Source organism: Balaenoptera ricei, chromosome 13, assembly GCF_028023285.1.
Source record: "Balaenoptera ricei isolate mBalRic1 chromosome 13, mBalRic1.hap2, whole genome shotgun sequence".
In the NCBI taxonomy this organism is placed as follows: Eukaryota; Metazoa; Chordata; class Mammalia; order Artiodactyla; family Balaenopteridae; genus Balaenoptera; species Balaenoptera ricei.
The window spans coordinates 67,040,812-67,055,881 of NC_082651.1; the positions used below are offsets into that span (position 1 = coordinate 67,040,812).

Below are 15,070 nucleotides of genomic sequence, written 5' to 3' on the forward strand. Positions count from 1 at the left end.
TTGAGTGGTAGACTCATATAGCGGTTGTCTCCTGGGAAGACAGCCAGCTCAACTCATATAGCGGTTGTCTCCTGGTTGTCTCCTGGTTGTTTTACAGGGTGCCTCAAATTCAATGCATCCAAAAGAAAATTCACTGTCCTTTTATATATTGTTGTTTTACCCACAACCCCTGGTAACCTCTATTCTACTTTATGCCTCTTTGAATTTGTATATTCTAGATAAACTCAAATAAGTAGAATACAATATTTGTCCTTTTGTGTCTGGCTTATTTTACTTATAATGTTTTAAAGGTTAATCTATGTTGTAGCATGTATCAATTTCACTCCTTTTAATGGCAGAATATTCCATTGTATATATAGGCCACATTCTGTTTATCCATTCATCTGTTGATGGACATTTGGGTTGTTTCTACCTTTTGGCTAATGTGAATAATGCTGCTATAAACATTGGTATACCAGTATCTGCTTGAGTCTCTACTGTCAGTTCCTTTGGGTATATACTTAGGAGTAGAATTGGCTGGATCATATAGTAATTCTATGTTTAACTTTTTTTTTTTTTTTTTTTATGTTTAACTTTTTGAGGAGCGAGCCCCCAAACTGTTTTCCCTGACTTTTGTTTTAATATCATCATTGCTCTTGTGTTCTGCTATGTTGAGAATAGACTGAGAAGAGCAAGGATAGAAGCTGGGAGACCAGTTAGGAGGCTATTGCAGTAATAGTAATGCAAGGGAGAGATGAGAGTGGCTCAGGCCAGGAGTAGCAGTGGAGGTGGTCTGATTCTAGATATATTTTGAAGGTAGAACCAACAGGATTTTCTTACAGATGGGATGAGGGGGAGAGAAGTCAAGGATGACTGCCAAGTTCTTGTAGGATAGAGATCCTAGCAGGTGGAGCTGGTGTGGAGTTGTGGATAAGTTCATGTAGTTTGAGATGTCTGTCAGACATCCAGGTGAAGATGTTGAGTAGGAAGTTGCACACACAAGCCTGGAATTGGAAAAAGAGGTTTGGGCTGGAGATGAAAATTGGGGAATTGTCAGCATATAGACTATAATTTAAAGCTTATGAGCTAGATGAGCTCAGCATCAAGGGAATGAATTAGATGGACAGAAGAAGTAAAGACTGGGTTGTGGTGAGCTCGAGCATAAAGGCATCAGGGAGAAGAACTAGCCAAGGTGTCTGAGAAGGCTCAACAATAGTGAAGTAGGAGAAAAATCTAAGGGCACCTGGCATTTTGGAAGCCAGATCAAGGAAGTTACAAGGTTAGGGAGTGTTCGGATTTAGAAATTATGTCATTTATTCTTTTTTTTTTTTTTAATTGAAGTATAGTTGATTTACAACGTTGTGTTAATTACTGCTGCACAGCAAAGTGACTCAGTTATACATATACATATACATTCTTTTTCATATTCTTTTCTATTATGGTTTATCATAGGATATCGAATATAGTTCCCTGTGCTATACAGTAGGACCTGTTGTTTATCCCTTCTATATATACCAGTTTGTATCTGCTAATCCCAAACTCCCAATCCATCCCTCCTCCACTCCCCGTCCCCCCTTGGCAACCACCAATCTTTTCTCTATGTCCGTGATTCTGTTTCTGTTTCATGGATACGTTCATTTGTGTCATATTTTAGATTCTACATGTAAGGGATAGCATATGTATTTGTCTTTCTCTTTCTGACTTCCTTCACTTAGTATGATAATCTCTAGTTGCATCCATGTTGCTGCAAATGGCATTTTGTTCTTTTTTTATGGCTGAGTAGTAGTCCATTATATATATATGTACCACATGTTCTTTATCCATTCATCTGTCGATGGACATTTAGGATGTTTTCATGTCTTGGCTATTGTGGGTAGTGCTGCAATGAACATATGGGTGCATGTATCTTTTTGAATTATAGTTTTGTCTGGATAAATGCCCAGGAGTGGGATTGCTGGATCATATGGTAATTCTATGTTTAGTTTTCTTGGGAAACTCCATACTGTTTTCCACAGTGACTGTACCATTTATTCCTGATTTGTTATTTTTACTTGAAAAAGAAGAAGTGAGGTTAGTCATTAGCTGAGAAAATGGGAAAATTTTGAGGTAAGTTAAGAGTGTTGGAAGTTTGCAATAAATGTCTACATAACTGGAATATTTATGGGAATGGAAGAGAGAGGCGCAAATATTGATTATAATCTAAAATTGATTTTGGCCCTTTGATTGAGGGATTATTTTGGAGAGATAGAAAAGGTGACATTTTAATTTGACTTTTCTTTTGTAATAATTTCTTTTCTTTGTTGTAGAAAATTGGCTGGAAATCATATTGTTCAAACTCAGTTGATGAATGACTTGTTGGTAGGCATTAGAGTTTCAGTGATGTTAGTACAGAAAGTACAAGGTTTCCAGAGACTTCATTTGAAGAGTTCTCCTACATGGCAAAGTATGTGTGGATTGCTGAGTATTTTTACCAAGTTTTTAAGCGATGGTAAGTATAAAACATACAAATGATGATTACAATTGAGTATCAATCACTTTGCTACTAATGGTATGAAATATTTGATACTTAACTGAGATATAGAACTTCCTCTCCCCCAGCCCCTCAAAGTGGCAAAAGGTTCTGGATTACAGTTCAACAAGGGATAACATTGAAGGACTTTTCTAAATGTGTGTATGCGTGTATGCATGTGTGTATTGTATACAAAGAAGAAAACCCAACAATCTTAGTGTTGGAAAGCCACAGACTATAAAAAGCAAAAGAAAATTCTTGAGAAATTTCCAAATTTGGAGGTACGATCTGGAAAGATTAGTGTAACCCATGCATTTCTCCTTAGCAGCAGGTGTTACCTTCAGATAATGACAGCGGTCATTGTAGGGCTGGTCATTATTCCTCCTTATATCTCATGTTGCTTCTGTCCATATGAACTGTACCACCAGGAAACCAAGTAGGTAATGAGAGGAAGTGTCTATTTTTTTTTTTTTGTCTATTTAGTAAAAATGTTTAATGCTGCCAAAAAGTATAAAAATACAGTAGGAATGGCAGTACAACACCAAGTAGTGTATCCTAATTTATTTCTTTTACATCTTTCTACATTTCATACATGCATTGAAAAACTTAACAATGCACCAAATTAGAGGGTTCTGCAAAGTCTTCTGCTGGTGGTTGCTCTTTGTTCCCTGGATGTAAGGTTTACTTTGTAAACAGACAAATGTGAGGCAATCTACAGGCTTATCAAGGAGAAGGAGTGTCTTTTTATAAAAGTGTTTCAACTAAGGAGTTAAAATGAAATGATAGAATTAGAATATCACCATTTTGTTACCCCCAGTGACTTGAGGTAGGCATTAGGCGTCAACAACTGCTAACATTACAGAAACAGACAACCAGACAACATGTGCCTCTTGCTTTTGAGTCTTGCTTTTACCGCGTGTAGTCTTCCCAAAGGAATTGGACTTGAGACTGACCCCGTCTCTAGGTCACCTGCCATTTTGCAGGAATTACAGAGGACAGAAGAAAGTGTTGAACCACACTAGGAGTAAACATCCAGATTATGGGAAACTCTGCAGGTTAAAAGGACAGAGTTCTTCAACAGAAATTATAATAAAAAGGACGGAAGGGACACCTGTAGATTAAAGGACATATCAAAAAAATTTTAAATGGGCGAGACTATAGTGTCTAGGGATGCACATTTGATTAATGAAACTATTTAAAAATAATAAGGCAGTCATTACTGTGAAAATCAGGATAATGCTTACTCAGGGTGAGAGAGAGGAGCTTGTGATTGTGGTGAGGCATGTGGATGAGCCCTCTGGGCTGGGTGGCCAAGTTCTATTTCTTGCCTTGGATGGTGGGTACAAGGGTGTTAACCTTCTAATAATTCATTAAGCTATACATTTGCTTTGGATGTTTTCTGTGTCTGTGTTTTATATTACAATAAGATTAGCAAAAATGTTATACTAAACATATAAGTATCTACATAAAAAGCTGTATTACCTTTTCACCCTTTACCTCCTATTCTATATGGTAATGTATGTATGAATATTAACTTAATTAGAAAAACATTAATGGGATCTGTTCAGAGCTCTTGCTTGTAAAAAAACAGTAACTGACTCTGATTTTGCTAGGCTGATTCAAAAAAAATAGTATCTCATTGTTTATATGTTCTTAACCCTGGTAACTAGTGAGAGTCCTAACTATATTGTCTCATTAGTATTTCTTTTCTTTCCTCTCTTTTCCTTCCTTCTTTCCTTCCTGCCTTCTTTCCTTTCTCTCTCTCTCTGTCTCCCCCTCTCTTCCTTCCTTCCTTCCTGCCTTCCTTCCTTTGCCTAGGATCTCAGATAAGTATTAAAAGGAAAATAAAGTTCCTTTTATTAAGGCATAATTTACAGACATGTTTTCAGAGGATATTTACATTTTAAAAGAGGAATTTATAAATCTAAAAAAAAAGACTTAAGTGAAATGCAGAGAAGACATGAATTTAATGTGAGGCAACCTCATTTCTGAAAAGTTGATGGCCCCTAATCAATGCTGTTCTTCCCTGGGATTTTAAAGCTTCATGTATCAGTAAAGTGCTTAGCTGTGAGTAACAGAAAACTGAACTTCAGGGATTTAATTAAATGTGCCTCCCCACATAAGGATAAATTCAGAAGCAGGTGATCCAGAACTACTGTAGGCAGTCTGGGACCCAAACATTTCTGCTTTTCTGCTTTTCTGCTTTGCCGTCTTCAGCTTGTTGGCTTTCATCCATATGTCTGTTGTTTCGTGGTTACTATATGACTGCTCTGTCTCCAGACCCCTTGTCTGTGTTGAGGGCAGGAAGGAGGACCAGTTGCATCTTCACCTTTAATCTGGAAGAACAAAAATAGCCAAAAGATTTCTGCTTACATCCCATTGGCCTGAATCCTCATATAGTACCTTTAGTTGCAAGGAAGATTGAGGAAACAGGTATCCTGTCTTTGGCTGGGCACGTGGATCTCCCAGAGTCACAGTTCGTTAACAGGGATAAAGGGCAGAATAGATTTTTGGAAGATAGCTTATAGTAGGCATTCATAATTCTTACCCCAAGGTGAATAATTCACTGTATTATTTTGTTTACTTTCTCACAAACCAGAGGCTCATAGAAAACAAAAAGAAGATAGTAAGCAAGGATTGTTTGGTTACATTGGGTACAGTGCCAGTGAGAGCAAAGTTTGTAATTAGCACTGATGTGGGCTCTTTACACAAGCCCTGAAATCCCTTTAAGAAAAAGTAATGTACCATGGGGACTGGGATGCAGAGGCCTCAGTGGAAGGGAGGGAATAGGAGGTATTGCTGCTAGATGTGCTGGGAGGGAGTAGATGGAGAGGAAGAGAGAGTGGATGTTAGAGGAGAAAGGAAGGAATCACATTGATTATTTGTGTGCTGGGCATAAAAGCCTTTATGTTCATTATTTATTTCAACCTTACAACAACTGTGTCAGGTAGGAGTTACATTTTTCCCATTTTATAGAAGAGAAAGCTGAATCCCTGGGAAGTTAAATAACTTAATCAAGGCCTATCCACCTAGGAAGTGGTCAAGCTAGAAATTGCACCCAGGACTGTCTGACCCCACGGCATCTGCTCTTTCTACTGTACCACAGTATCCATCATCATTTAATACATGCTTTCTACTTTTTTGTCAAATAGATGACCTCTTACAGACAATTCAGAGTACATCTGGATTAGCTGTTATTCTTTTTATTAAAGCTATGTTTCATCCACCTGAAAAGATTCCTGATTTGGTAAGTCCATCTCCTTTTTAGAATTGTACTTTATTGATAGTTAGACACTTTTTTTTTTCTAGGATTTTTTTGATGTGGACCATTTTTAAAAGTCTTTATTGAATTTGCCACAGTACTGCTTCTGTTCTATGTTTTTTTGGTTTTTTGTCCCCGAGACATGCAGATCCCAGCTCCCCAACCAGGGATCGAACCCGCACCCCCTGCATTGGAAGGCAACGTCTCAACCACTGGACCACCAGGGAAGTCCCGACACATGTTTTAAAAAATATTTTTAGGGACTTCCCTGGTGGCACAGTGGTTAAGAATCCGCCTGCCAATGCAGGGGACACGGGTTCGATCCCTGGTCCGGGAAGATCCCACGTGCCGTGGAGCAACTAAGCCTGTGCGCCAGAGCCTGCAAGCCACAATTACTGAACCCTCATGCCACAACTACTGAAGGCCATGCGCCTAGAGCCCATGCTGTGCAACAAGAGAAGCCACCGTAATGAGAAGACCGTGTACCACAACGAAGAGTAGCCCCAGCTCGCCGCAACTAGAGAAAGCCTGCACACAGCAACGAAGACCCAACGCAGCCAAAAATAAATCAATTAATTAAAAAATATTTTTTTAAAGAAGTGAATTAAAAAAATTTTTTTTGCATAGTCAGAATCTTTCTGATGACCTTTGTCCCTTATAATAAGTGACTTCCAAAAATTTGGATAAAGCAGAAAGAAGACAATAATAGTCACCTATAAATCTGTCTCACAAAGATAATCATTATCAACATTTTTGGGTGTATATCCTTGTTTTTTTCTAGTGTTGTTTGTTCAGTTCCATCTCTCAGTATCATAAAAGATATTTGTGTTATTAAAATTAGAGATTAATGTATAGATATATACAGTAATAACTTTTTGGTAAGTGTTATTTTTATTAAGAATAACCCAAATATTGTACTAGAATCAATTGTTCAGGGAATTTGATTGTATGGAAGGTGTAAGTTGATAATACAATTCTTGTATTTAGAACTAGCAGTTTTTTTTTTCCTTACTGTTTTATCTAGGAACTTATTTTAGTTCTTTATTAGGAGCAAAATGACTTTATACAAAATAGATGGATACTGTTTTATGAGCTCACATGAAGTAATTATCATTGGATAAAGTTAAAAATTTTAATTTCTCAAATCACCTCTAAAAAAGCATTAGTTAATAATCTCATCCACCTGCAGGTGGCAATGTGTTGTGCTCTCCCAGTACATTCAAACCAGCAAAACGGTTCATGTATTTAGATTCAATTTTTTTCCTCTTGATATAATAATTTTAACACTTGTGGGTTTTTCACCTTTAGATTCAGTGTTTTTCCTAGGACATTTCAGGGGAAAGAGAATTTTGGATTTATAATTTGGGATATCTGGAAAGTTTTAGAGGCTTTATATGTATCAGCTCTGTCATATTTTTCAGATTAGTAGTTTGCTTCTCCGTTCAGTGGACCACACCAGCATCCCCGAGTGGCTTTTGAACTGCTGCAGGAGCCTTTGTTGTTCTGATGTCTCCCAGTCAGCTCTCTTATTCCTGTGTCAGGGGACACTCACCATGTTGGATTGGCAGGATGGGAGGATGGGCCCCAGTGGGGAGGCCCTGCTCTTGGATACTGTGCGTGTTCTGTTCACCTTGAGTTCACAGTGAGTTTTGTCTCATATTTTGCTTTGCTTGTCAGACATTTAAAAGATGGCAGCTGAGCTGGCTTACTTAGTAATTCAATGAAAAGTGGTCAGGATAATCTTAAATTAGAAGGGAGATATGTGTAGGGAATGAAGTGGGTATGAAAGTAGAACAGGAGAAGATGGGATGATGGGAGAGAGAGAGAGAAATTATTGGTGCAGGTTAACCTGTAATGAACACTTGTAAAATTAATTTTAACATTCAGTCTCTAATGCAAGCATTTAAAAAAATTATAAACACTTCTATAAGTATAATGCTTTAGAGTTTACGAATAACTTCAGCATAGGTAGTTCAGTGTGATCCTCACATGTCTGATAGATAGGATAGGAAATCTAATCTGTTGAATGGGTAAAGTGAAGCTTAGAAAAGTAAATGCTTACCTAATAGCATATTGCTTTTAAGCACCTAAGCCAGAAATGTAATGAGGTCTTCTGACTTCACTGGATTGTATTTTGTGTTTTTTTGACGTAAGTTGTGCATATTTTAAAGTAATTTAAAAATTATTCTTCATTGTTTATTTTATAAGTTTATTGAGATATAATTTACATACCATATAATTCACCTATTTAAAGCATGTAGTTCAATTTTTTTTTTAGTATGTATATTTACAGGGTTGTGCAGCTATCACCACAGTCAACTTTAGAATATTTTCATTACCCCAGAAAGAAGCCCCATTCCCACTAATATTCCCTAGCCCCTCAGTATATTTTAAAACACCTGTGAAAGATGCATCTCAATCAAAGTAATGAACATTTCCATCACCTGCAAAAGTTTCCCTGTGTCCTTTTATGGATTAGTTTTTATGAAATGGAAAGATTCATATGCAAATTTGAGATCTGTTTTGGCTTTGTAATTTTTTGTTGTAAATTTAATAATGATTCAATTTTCTGATCATTCTTTATATTTTGTATTGATATTTTTAAAGTCTGAGTGATTATAAAATGAAATTCCTTTTACTAGTCAGTATAAAATAATATGACTCATTTTTCTTCAGGATCAAGGAGTCAACTCTGGAAATGTTTCTGTCTAGAATTTTGGCATCTTGGACTAATTCAGCTATACAAGTCCTTGAATCAAGTTCCCCAAGGCTAAAGGACTGTCTGAATGGGAATTCAGATGTGGTTAGGAGACTTTTGGAATATGTCTATACCCACTGGGAACATCCATTGGATGCTTTGAGACACCAAACCAAAATCATATTCAGAAATATTCTCCAAATGCACCAGCTTGCCCTGGAAGAGTCAGGTTCAGATTTGGCTGCTGATGGTTTCATTTTTCAACTGACTGAGAGTCTTCTGCGATTGGAATGGCATAGTAAAGGAAAGTACACATGCCTTGGTTGTTTAGTAGATTACATAGGAATTGAACATATTTTGGCATTAGCTAAAACTATTCCATCGCAAATCTTAGAGGTGATGGGGGACCAGTCCTTGGTGCCTTATGCAAGTGACCTCTTGGAAACCATGTTTAAAAATCATAAGAGTCGTTTGAAATCCCAGGCTGTTGACAGCACTTGGATTGACAAGTGGCATGAGACTTGGATTTCTCCTCTGCTGTTTATACTGTGTGAAGGAAATCTGGATCAAAAATCTTACGTGATTGATTATTACTTGCCAAAATTATTGAATTGCAACCCTGAAAGCTTAAACTACATGGTAAAGATTCTTCAGACTTCTGCTGATGCTAAAACTGGTAAGAAAATGAATTTTTTTGTTTTAGTAATTTCTAGTTAGGATGCTTAAGTTTAGGTACCTAGGCAGATGTTGCCCATATGCAAATTTAAATATTACCATTTCCTTTAATAGTAAAGGAGGATATTAAAGATAGAAATTTTGGATTGAAATGAATGTTCCTGTACCTAGCTGAATAGAGTTTTTGGCTGGAGTCATTTCTACAGGCTAAGGATTGATCCCAGTTATGATTATGAGGTTTCCTTTATTACTAGGTTTTTTTTTTTTTATTACTAGGTTTTAATTCATTTTACCAAGTTTTTATTATTTGGTTGTCAGACTGGAGTAAACGTTTGTGTGTTTTATATAATTTGCTTATTCAAGTGATTGAAATAGTAATTAAAAATTGTTTTAGGCAAAGTTAAAGACAGGTAAATTGGCAGTAGCAAGTATTTGTCTCTGGGAAAGAGAGAAAAAATTTAGAAGCATGACCTCAGGAAACAGCTCTCTCTGTTCATTTAGAATAAGCATAAACATCCCATTGAAACTCAGTAACCTTGAAAGAATCACTGCATTGAAGCATAATTTAGTAATTAATATATAAAACGTTGATCCTGACTCCTCATGTAAATCTTAAAATTATCATATTCTGTTTAACAAAGCAGGAATATGGTACCCTACACCACATTTTAGGAGTATTTCTGACTAAAATTTAAGTTAAAATCTTTCAATCCTTCAAAGAATAACCATGAGATAGCTGGAAAATTTGATTCCTATACACAAAAATGAGCCTTATTTATAATTTTTAACAATAATTGTCCTTGCATTTTTGAGAAGCCATCTAAAGCTGAGGACCTGTGAATCTGTTCTGAAGCTAGGCAGTCTTTATTTTAAATCAAGGTGTCCTGTGAGCCAGAGCTCCCTGTCCCCTTAGTAATGGCTGATGTCCTGGCCTCTGAAAGCATCAGGTTCTTTGTGATACCCCTTTTATCTCCTTTGCTAAGAAGAAACAGTAACTCCAAAATATACAGAGAGGTTCAGTTTTGTTTTTAGAGGAATAATGGTTGTTAGCCACTGAAGTGTTTTTTCCTATTTTCGGCTGAAAGTCATTTTAGTTATTTTTATTGTTTTAAATATTTCTTCACTTGATTTTTTTCCTGATTGACTTGATGGTCTATTTTCTAACTGTCAAGGAAAAGGTAAAAATATCAGCCAAAAATTATGATTTTTTTAAGTTAACAAAAAGTGGATTATGCTTACTGAAATTATTGATTTAAGAACTATTAAATCCTTTTAAATAATGATTTTATAATAGAAACACTAATTCATGTTAGAATTTAGCTTGTTTCTTGAAATGTTAATTGGAAACATTGAATTTTGTAGTTTTTAAATAGCACAGTGGTGGTCTTTGTTACTGTGTTTTGAGCCAAGAGTAATCTTTTCCATCCTTAGGGTCTTATGACAGCAGAGGGGCTCTGGGAGCTTTGATGGCTTGTCTACGAACAGCTAGAGCTCATGGACATCTTCAGTCTGCAACTGATGCCTGGAGGGACCTTGTGTCCAGTGCAAGAATAAAGCAAGGCTTAATTCATCAGCACTGCCAAGTAAGTAAACAAAATAACTGGGAATTCATACATGCGGTAGATCCCTGATTCATTTATTCATTTAAAAGTGCGATATAGAAGCTCCTACATTATGCCCAACACTGTTTTAAGGGCTCCATAAGAAGGATGAATAGAAAGGGAAGAGTATAAACATTGCACTCAGGCTACTTAAAGTTTAGTTGAGAGAATAAGGAAACCTGCATAAGACAACTGGAAACCCTTAGAAGACAATGCAGATACAAGTGTACCTTTATGCATAAAGACTGGGGAAGCTTACAAGAAGAGATTGATGTGAGTATAGATGGTGGTTGAGTAGGAAAGTGATAAATGTGATCTGAGGAGGGGAAGCACTGGCGCCTACTCAAAATGGAAGGACACAGTAAACAAGGGCTGAAGGGTGACTAAAGACATCGTTTGGCTGGAGTGGAGTATTTTGTCCATTTTATGGAAGGCTCCAGTGCTTGGTTGAAGACTTCAGATTTTATCCAGTTGGTAACTGGGAAGCAGAGCCACTCTGCCTTCAGCCAGGAAGTGGCATGAATGGAAACAGAGATGAGTTTCCAGAGTGGGAGCAAAAAGAAACCAGTGAGATGTTCAAGACAGTAATTGGAGAGTGAGATGATGTGGTCCTGGGGCAGAGTGGTCACTGAGAAAAAAGAATGAAGTTGAGCATTACTGTGGAATAAGAATCTCTAAGATTTTTGACTTTTATAAAATACCCAATTTACACATTTAATAAAATAATTTTATAGGAAATAACCACAGGAACTTTGGGATTATGGAACCTTTCTGAAGTACACATGGGTAAACTGAGGTTTACCTTCCCTCCCCCCCCCACCTTTGGTAGCCTGTGTAAATAATTAAACCTGTCAAGTGGTTTAGGCTTTGCTTATTTCATTGAAAAATTAACATTTTATTGCTTGGTGTATTTTAGGTACGGATCGATACATTAGGCTTGCTTTGTGAAAGTAATCGAAGCACAGAAATTGTTTCCACAGAAGAAATGGAGTGCATTCAGTTCTTTATCACATACAATCTTAACAGTCAGTCTCCAGGAGTGCGGCAACAGATTTGTTCTCTTCTTAAAAAGGTAAAATTTCTCTTCAGAAAGTGTAGGAAAGTGGTGAACTTTGCTCTGGAATTATTTTTAAAAAGAACCCAGATCTGAGGAGAGTGTGGGAATAAGGGTCATGGGATTGGACTACCACAGCTCTTCGTGGCCCTTCTGCGAATGCTTTGTTCTGGGATTCCATAAAGTTTATATTTGAGGTTAAAATCCAGAGTGAAAAGTCCTTTCACTCTGGTGTAATAAATCAGCCTTGAACTCTTTTTTTGAAAGAAAAAAAAAAATCTAGCACTGGAGTTTTCAGGGTATAAGGTACTTTAAGAAAACTTTAGTAAGAGGAGGAAGGATGTCTTTGTATTTTTATCGTTCCTGTAAGTGCCTCAAGAAATGGTCATTATTGAATAATTCAGCTTGAATTAATCACCTGACACACTTCTGGGGTGAAGAGTTGGTAGAGAGTAGAAGTGAGTATGTCATCTTTAGGTTCATGCCAACCTAAGGGAAATAGAACTGTGGCTTTATGACTGGATTCTGATTTGCAGTAATGTTTGGTTTTTGGTTTTTAAAATGTAAAGGTTAATTTTCTGTCAAAAAGAAACACTGTTTAAATACTGAGTTTAAAAACCAGTACTCCCCTTTCCTGAAGTTTTAGTCTAAAGAATTTAGAAAGTTCTTCCTTTGCCTTTCAAGCTGACGTTTAAGGTTATTGTGGCTCACGTATGCTTCATTTTTCTTCTTCTCAAAGTTGTTTTGTAGGATACAGGAAAGTTCTCAGGTACTTTATAAACTGGAACAAAGTAAATCCAAACATGAACCAGAGAATCAGTTAACCAGACAGCACCCTTCTGTATCTTTACAGCAATACAAGGTAGGTGATAGATTTCTAGATATACAGATTTTTAAGAAACCTAAAACAATTTTGAATAAACATTAAAGAGAAGTAAATACTCTCGGTGAATAGTATTTCTGTGCTTTTTTCCTTCAAGCTGGGTTTTACATATTCCTTCTAGTGCTTTGGAACTTCTCTTAAGGTAGCCTGAGTTGCGGAACCAGTGCTGGACTTGAAGTCTGTTATAGAATAACATTCTGGGAAAACTGGACAGCTACATGTAAAAGAATGAAATTAGAACACTCCCTAACACCATACACAAAAATAAACTCAAAATGGATTAAAGACCTAAATGTAAGGCCAGACACTGTAAAACTCTTAGAGGAAAACGTATAACGCTCTATGACGTAAATCACAGCAAGATCCTTTTTGACCCACCTCGTAGAGAAATGGAAATAAAAACAAAAATAAACAAATGGGACCTAATGAAACTTAAAAGCTTTTGCACAGCAAAGGAAACCATAAACAAGACGAAAGGACAACCCTCAGAATGGGAGAAAATATTTGCAAATGAAGCAACTGACAAAGGATTAATCTCCAAAATTTACAAGCAGCTCATTCAGCTCAATATCAAAAAAACAAACAACCCAATCCAAAAATGGGCAGACAACCTAAATAGACATTTCTCCAAAGAAGATATACAGATTGCCAACAAACACATGAAAGGATGCTCAACATCACTAATCATTAGAGAAATGTAAATCAAAACTACAATGAGGTACCACATCACACCAGTCAGAATGGCCATCATCAAAAAATCTACAAACAATAAATTCTGCAGGAGGTGTGGAGAAAAGAGAACCCTTTTGCACTGTTGGTGGGAATGTAAATTGATATAGCCACTATGGAGAACAGTATGGAGCTTCCTTTAACAAACTAAAAATAGAACTACCATATGACCCAGCAATCCCACTACTGGGCATATACCCTGAGAAAACCCTAATTCAAAAAGAGTCATGTACCACAATGTTCATTACAGCTCTATTTACAATAGCCAGGACATGGAAGCAACCTAAGTGTCCATCGACAGATGAATGGGACATGGAATATTACTCAGCCATAAAAAGAAACGAAATTGAGTTATTTGTAGTGAGGTGGATGGACCTAGAGACTGTCATACAGAGTGAAGTAAGTCAGAAAGAGACAAATATCGTATGCTAACACATATATATGGAATCTAAAAAAATAAAAAATTGTTCTGAAGAACCTAGGGACTGGACAAGAATAAAGACTCAGACGTGGAGAATGGACTTGAGGACACGGGGAGGGAGAAGGGTAAGCTGGGACGAAGTGAGAGTGGCATGGACATATATACACTACCAAACGTAAAATAGATAGCTAGTGGAAAGCAGCCGCATAGCACAGGGAGATCAGCTTGGTGCTTTGTGACCACCTAGAGGGTTGGGATAGGGAGGGTGGGAGGGAGACACAAGAGCAAGGAGATAACGGGGATATATGTATACGTATAGGTGATTCACTTTGTTATAAAGCAGAAACTAACACACTATTGTAAAGCAATTATACTCCAATAAAGATGTTAAAAAAAAAAAAGAATTACATTAATGAGCTAACCTCGATGTTTTACAGCTTATGTGAGCCAGATGAATTTAGTACTTTAAAAAAAGGTAAAAAAAAAAAAAAAAAAAAAAAAAGTAATTGGCAGCCCTGATTCCTCCACCCCTCCCCGGGGTAGATGACTGCTGCATCGGAGCCCGTTTCCCCTTTCGTCTAACATGACTTAACAGTGGCTTGATGTTTGTGACTCCTGGCCCATGGTCCAGTTACAGAGCTTCCTCTCTATCCTGTTTTGGAGAGAACTTGAAGAATAGGACTGGATTTCAGGGCACCAGGTTAATGTCATGGATGGATCCCCAGATATAGCAGCTCCAGTCTGGGCCAGGGCTCAACTTGACAACCTTCAATTTCTGTCCATCAGAACAGAATGAGCTTTTCACTGGTTTCTTACTCCGAATCTTTCCTCTCAGAAGCAGATGCTTATTTTCTCCTAAGACCCAGATAGAGGACAGAGCTCATCTATTTTATTTCATTTAGGGAAACAAGTATAATAAATGATATATTGGAACCATGCTATACTTACTACCTACTAAAGGTTAAAAATCATCTAAAGAAGAACATTCCTATACAAAGGCTGAAATCAGCTTCATCTTCGTAAAATCTCAACAACAAAAGATGAGAAAGTCACAACCTAAACTTGACATGATTAGTAAACAATTCTGCCACTGACTACTTGGCTTACTTTCATGAGTCTACTTAGCTATAAGTGGGATGAGTAACCTCTCTGAAAAGGTTGGTTTTGAGGATTAAACAAGAAATGTTCTTTGCAAACTCTGAATCACTCTAAAAAGCCTTCCTGGGCATCATTAAAAGTAACTAGAGTATATATTGAGC

The 15,070-nt window shown here is 36.9% G+C and overlaps 1 protein-coding gene across 4 annotated transcripts in view; it reads left to right on the forward strand.

Moving 5' to 3' along the window:
- The window catches only part of THADA (THADA armadillo repeat containing), a 318,133-nt gene that overhangs the window by 14,527 nt on the left and 288,536 nt on the right, over positions 1-15,070 (forward strand). For all 4 annotated transcript variants that reach the window (XM_059943471.1, XM_059943473.1, XM_059943474.1 and 1 more), the window contains 7 exons: positions 2,286-2,467; positions 5,641-5,735; positions 7,172-7,392; positions 8,427-9,124; positions 10,555-10,706; positions 11,641-11,796; positions 12,518-12,640. In XM_059943471.1, the coding sequence (XP_059799454.1) occupies positions 2,286-2,467; positions 5,641-5,735; positions 7,172-7,392; positions 8,427-9,124; positions 10,555-10,706; positions 11,641-11,796; positions 12,518-12,640 (1,627 nt within the window). The remainder of the gene's footprint in view (positions 1-2,285; positions 2,468-5,640; positions 5,736-7,171; positions 7,393-8,426; positions 9,125-10,554; positions 10,707-11,640; positions 11,797-12,517; positions 12,641-15,070) is intronic.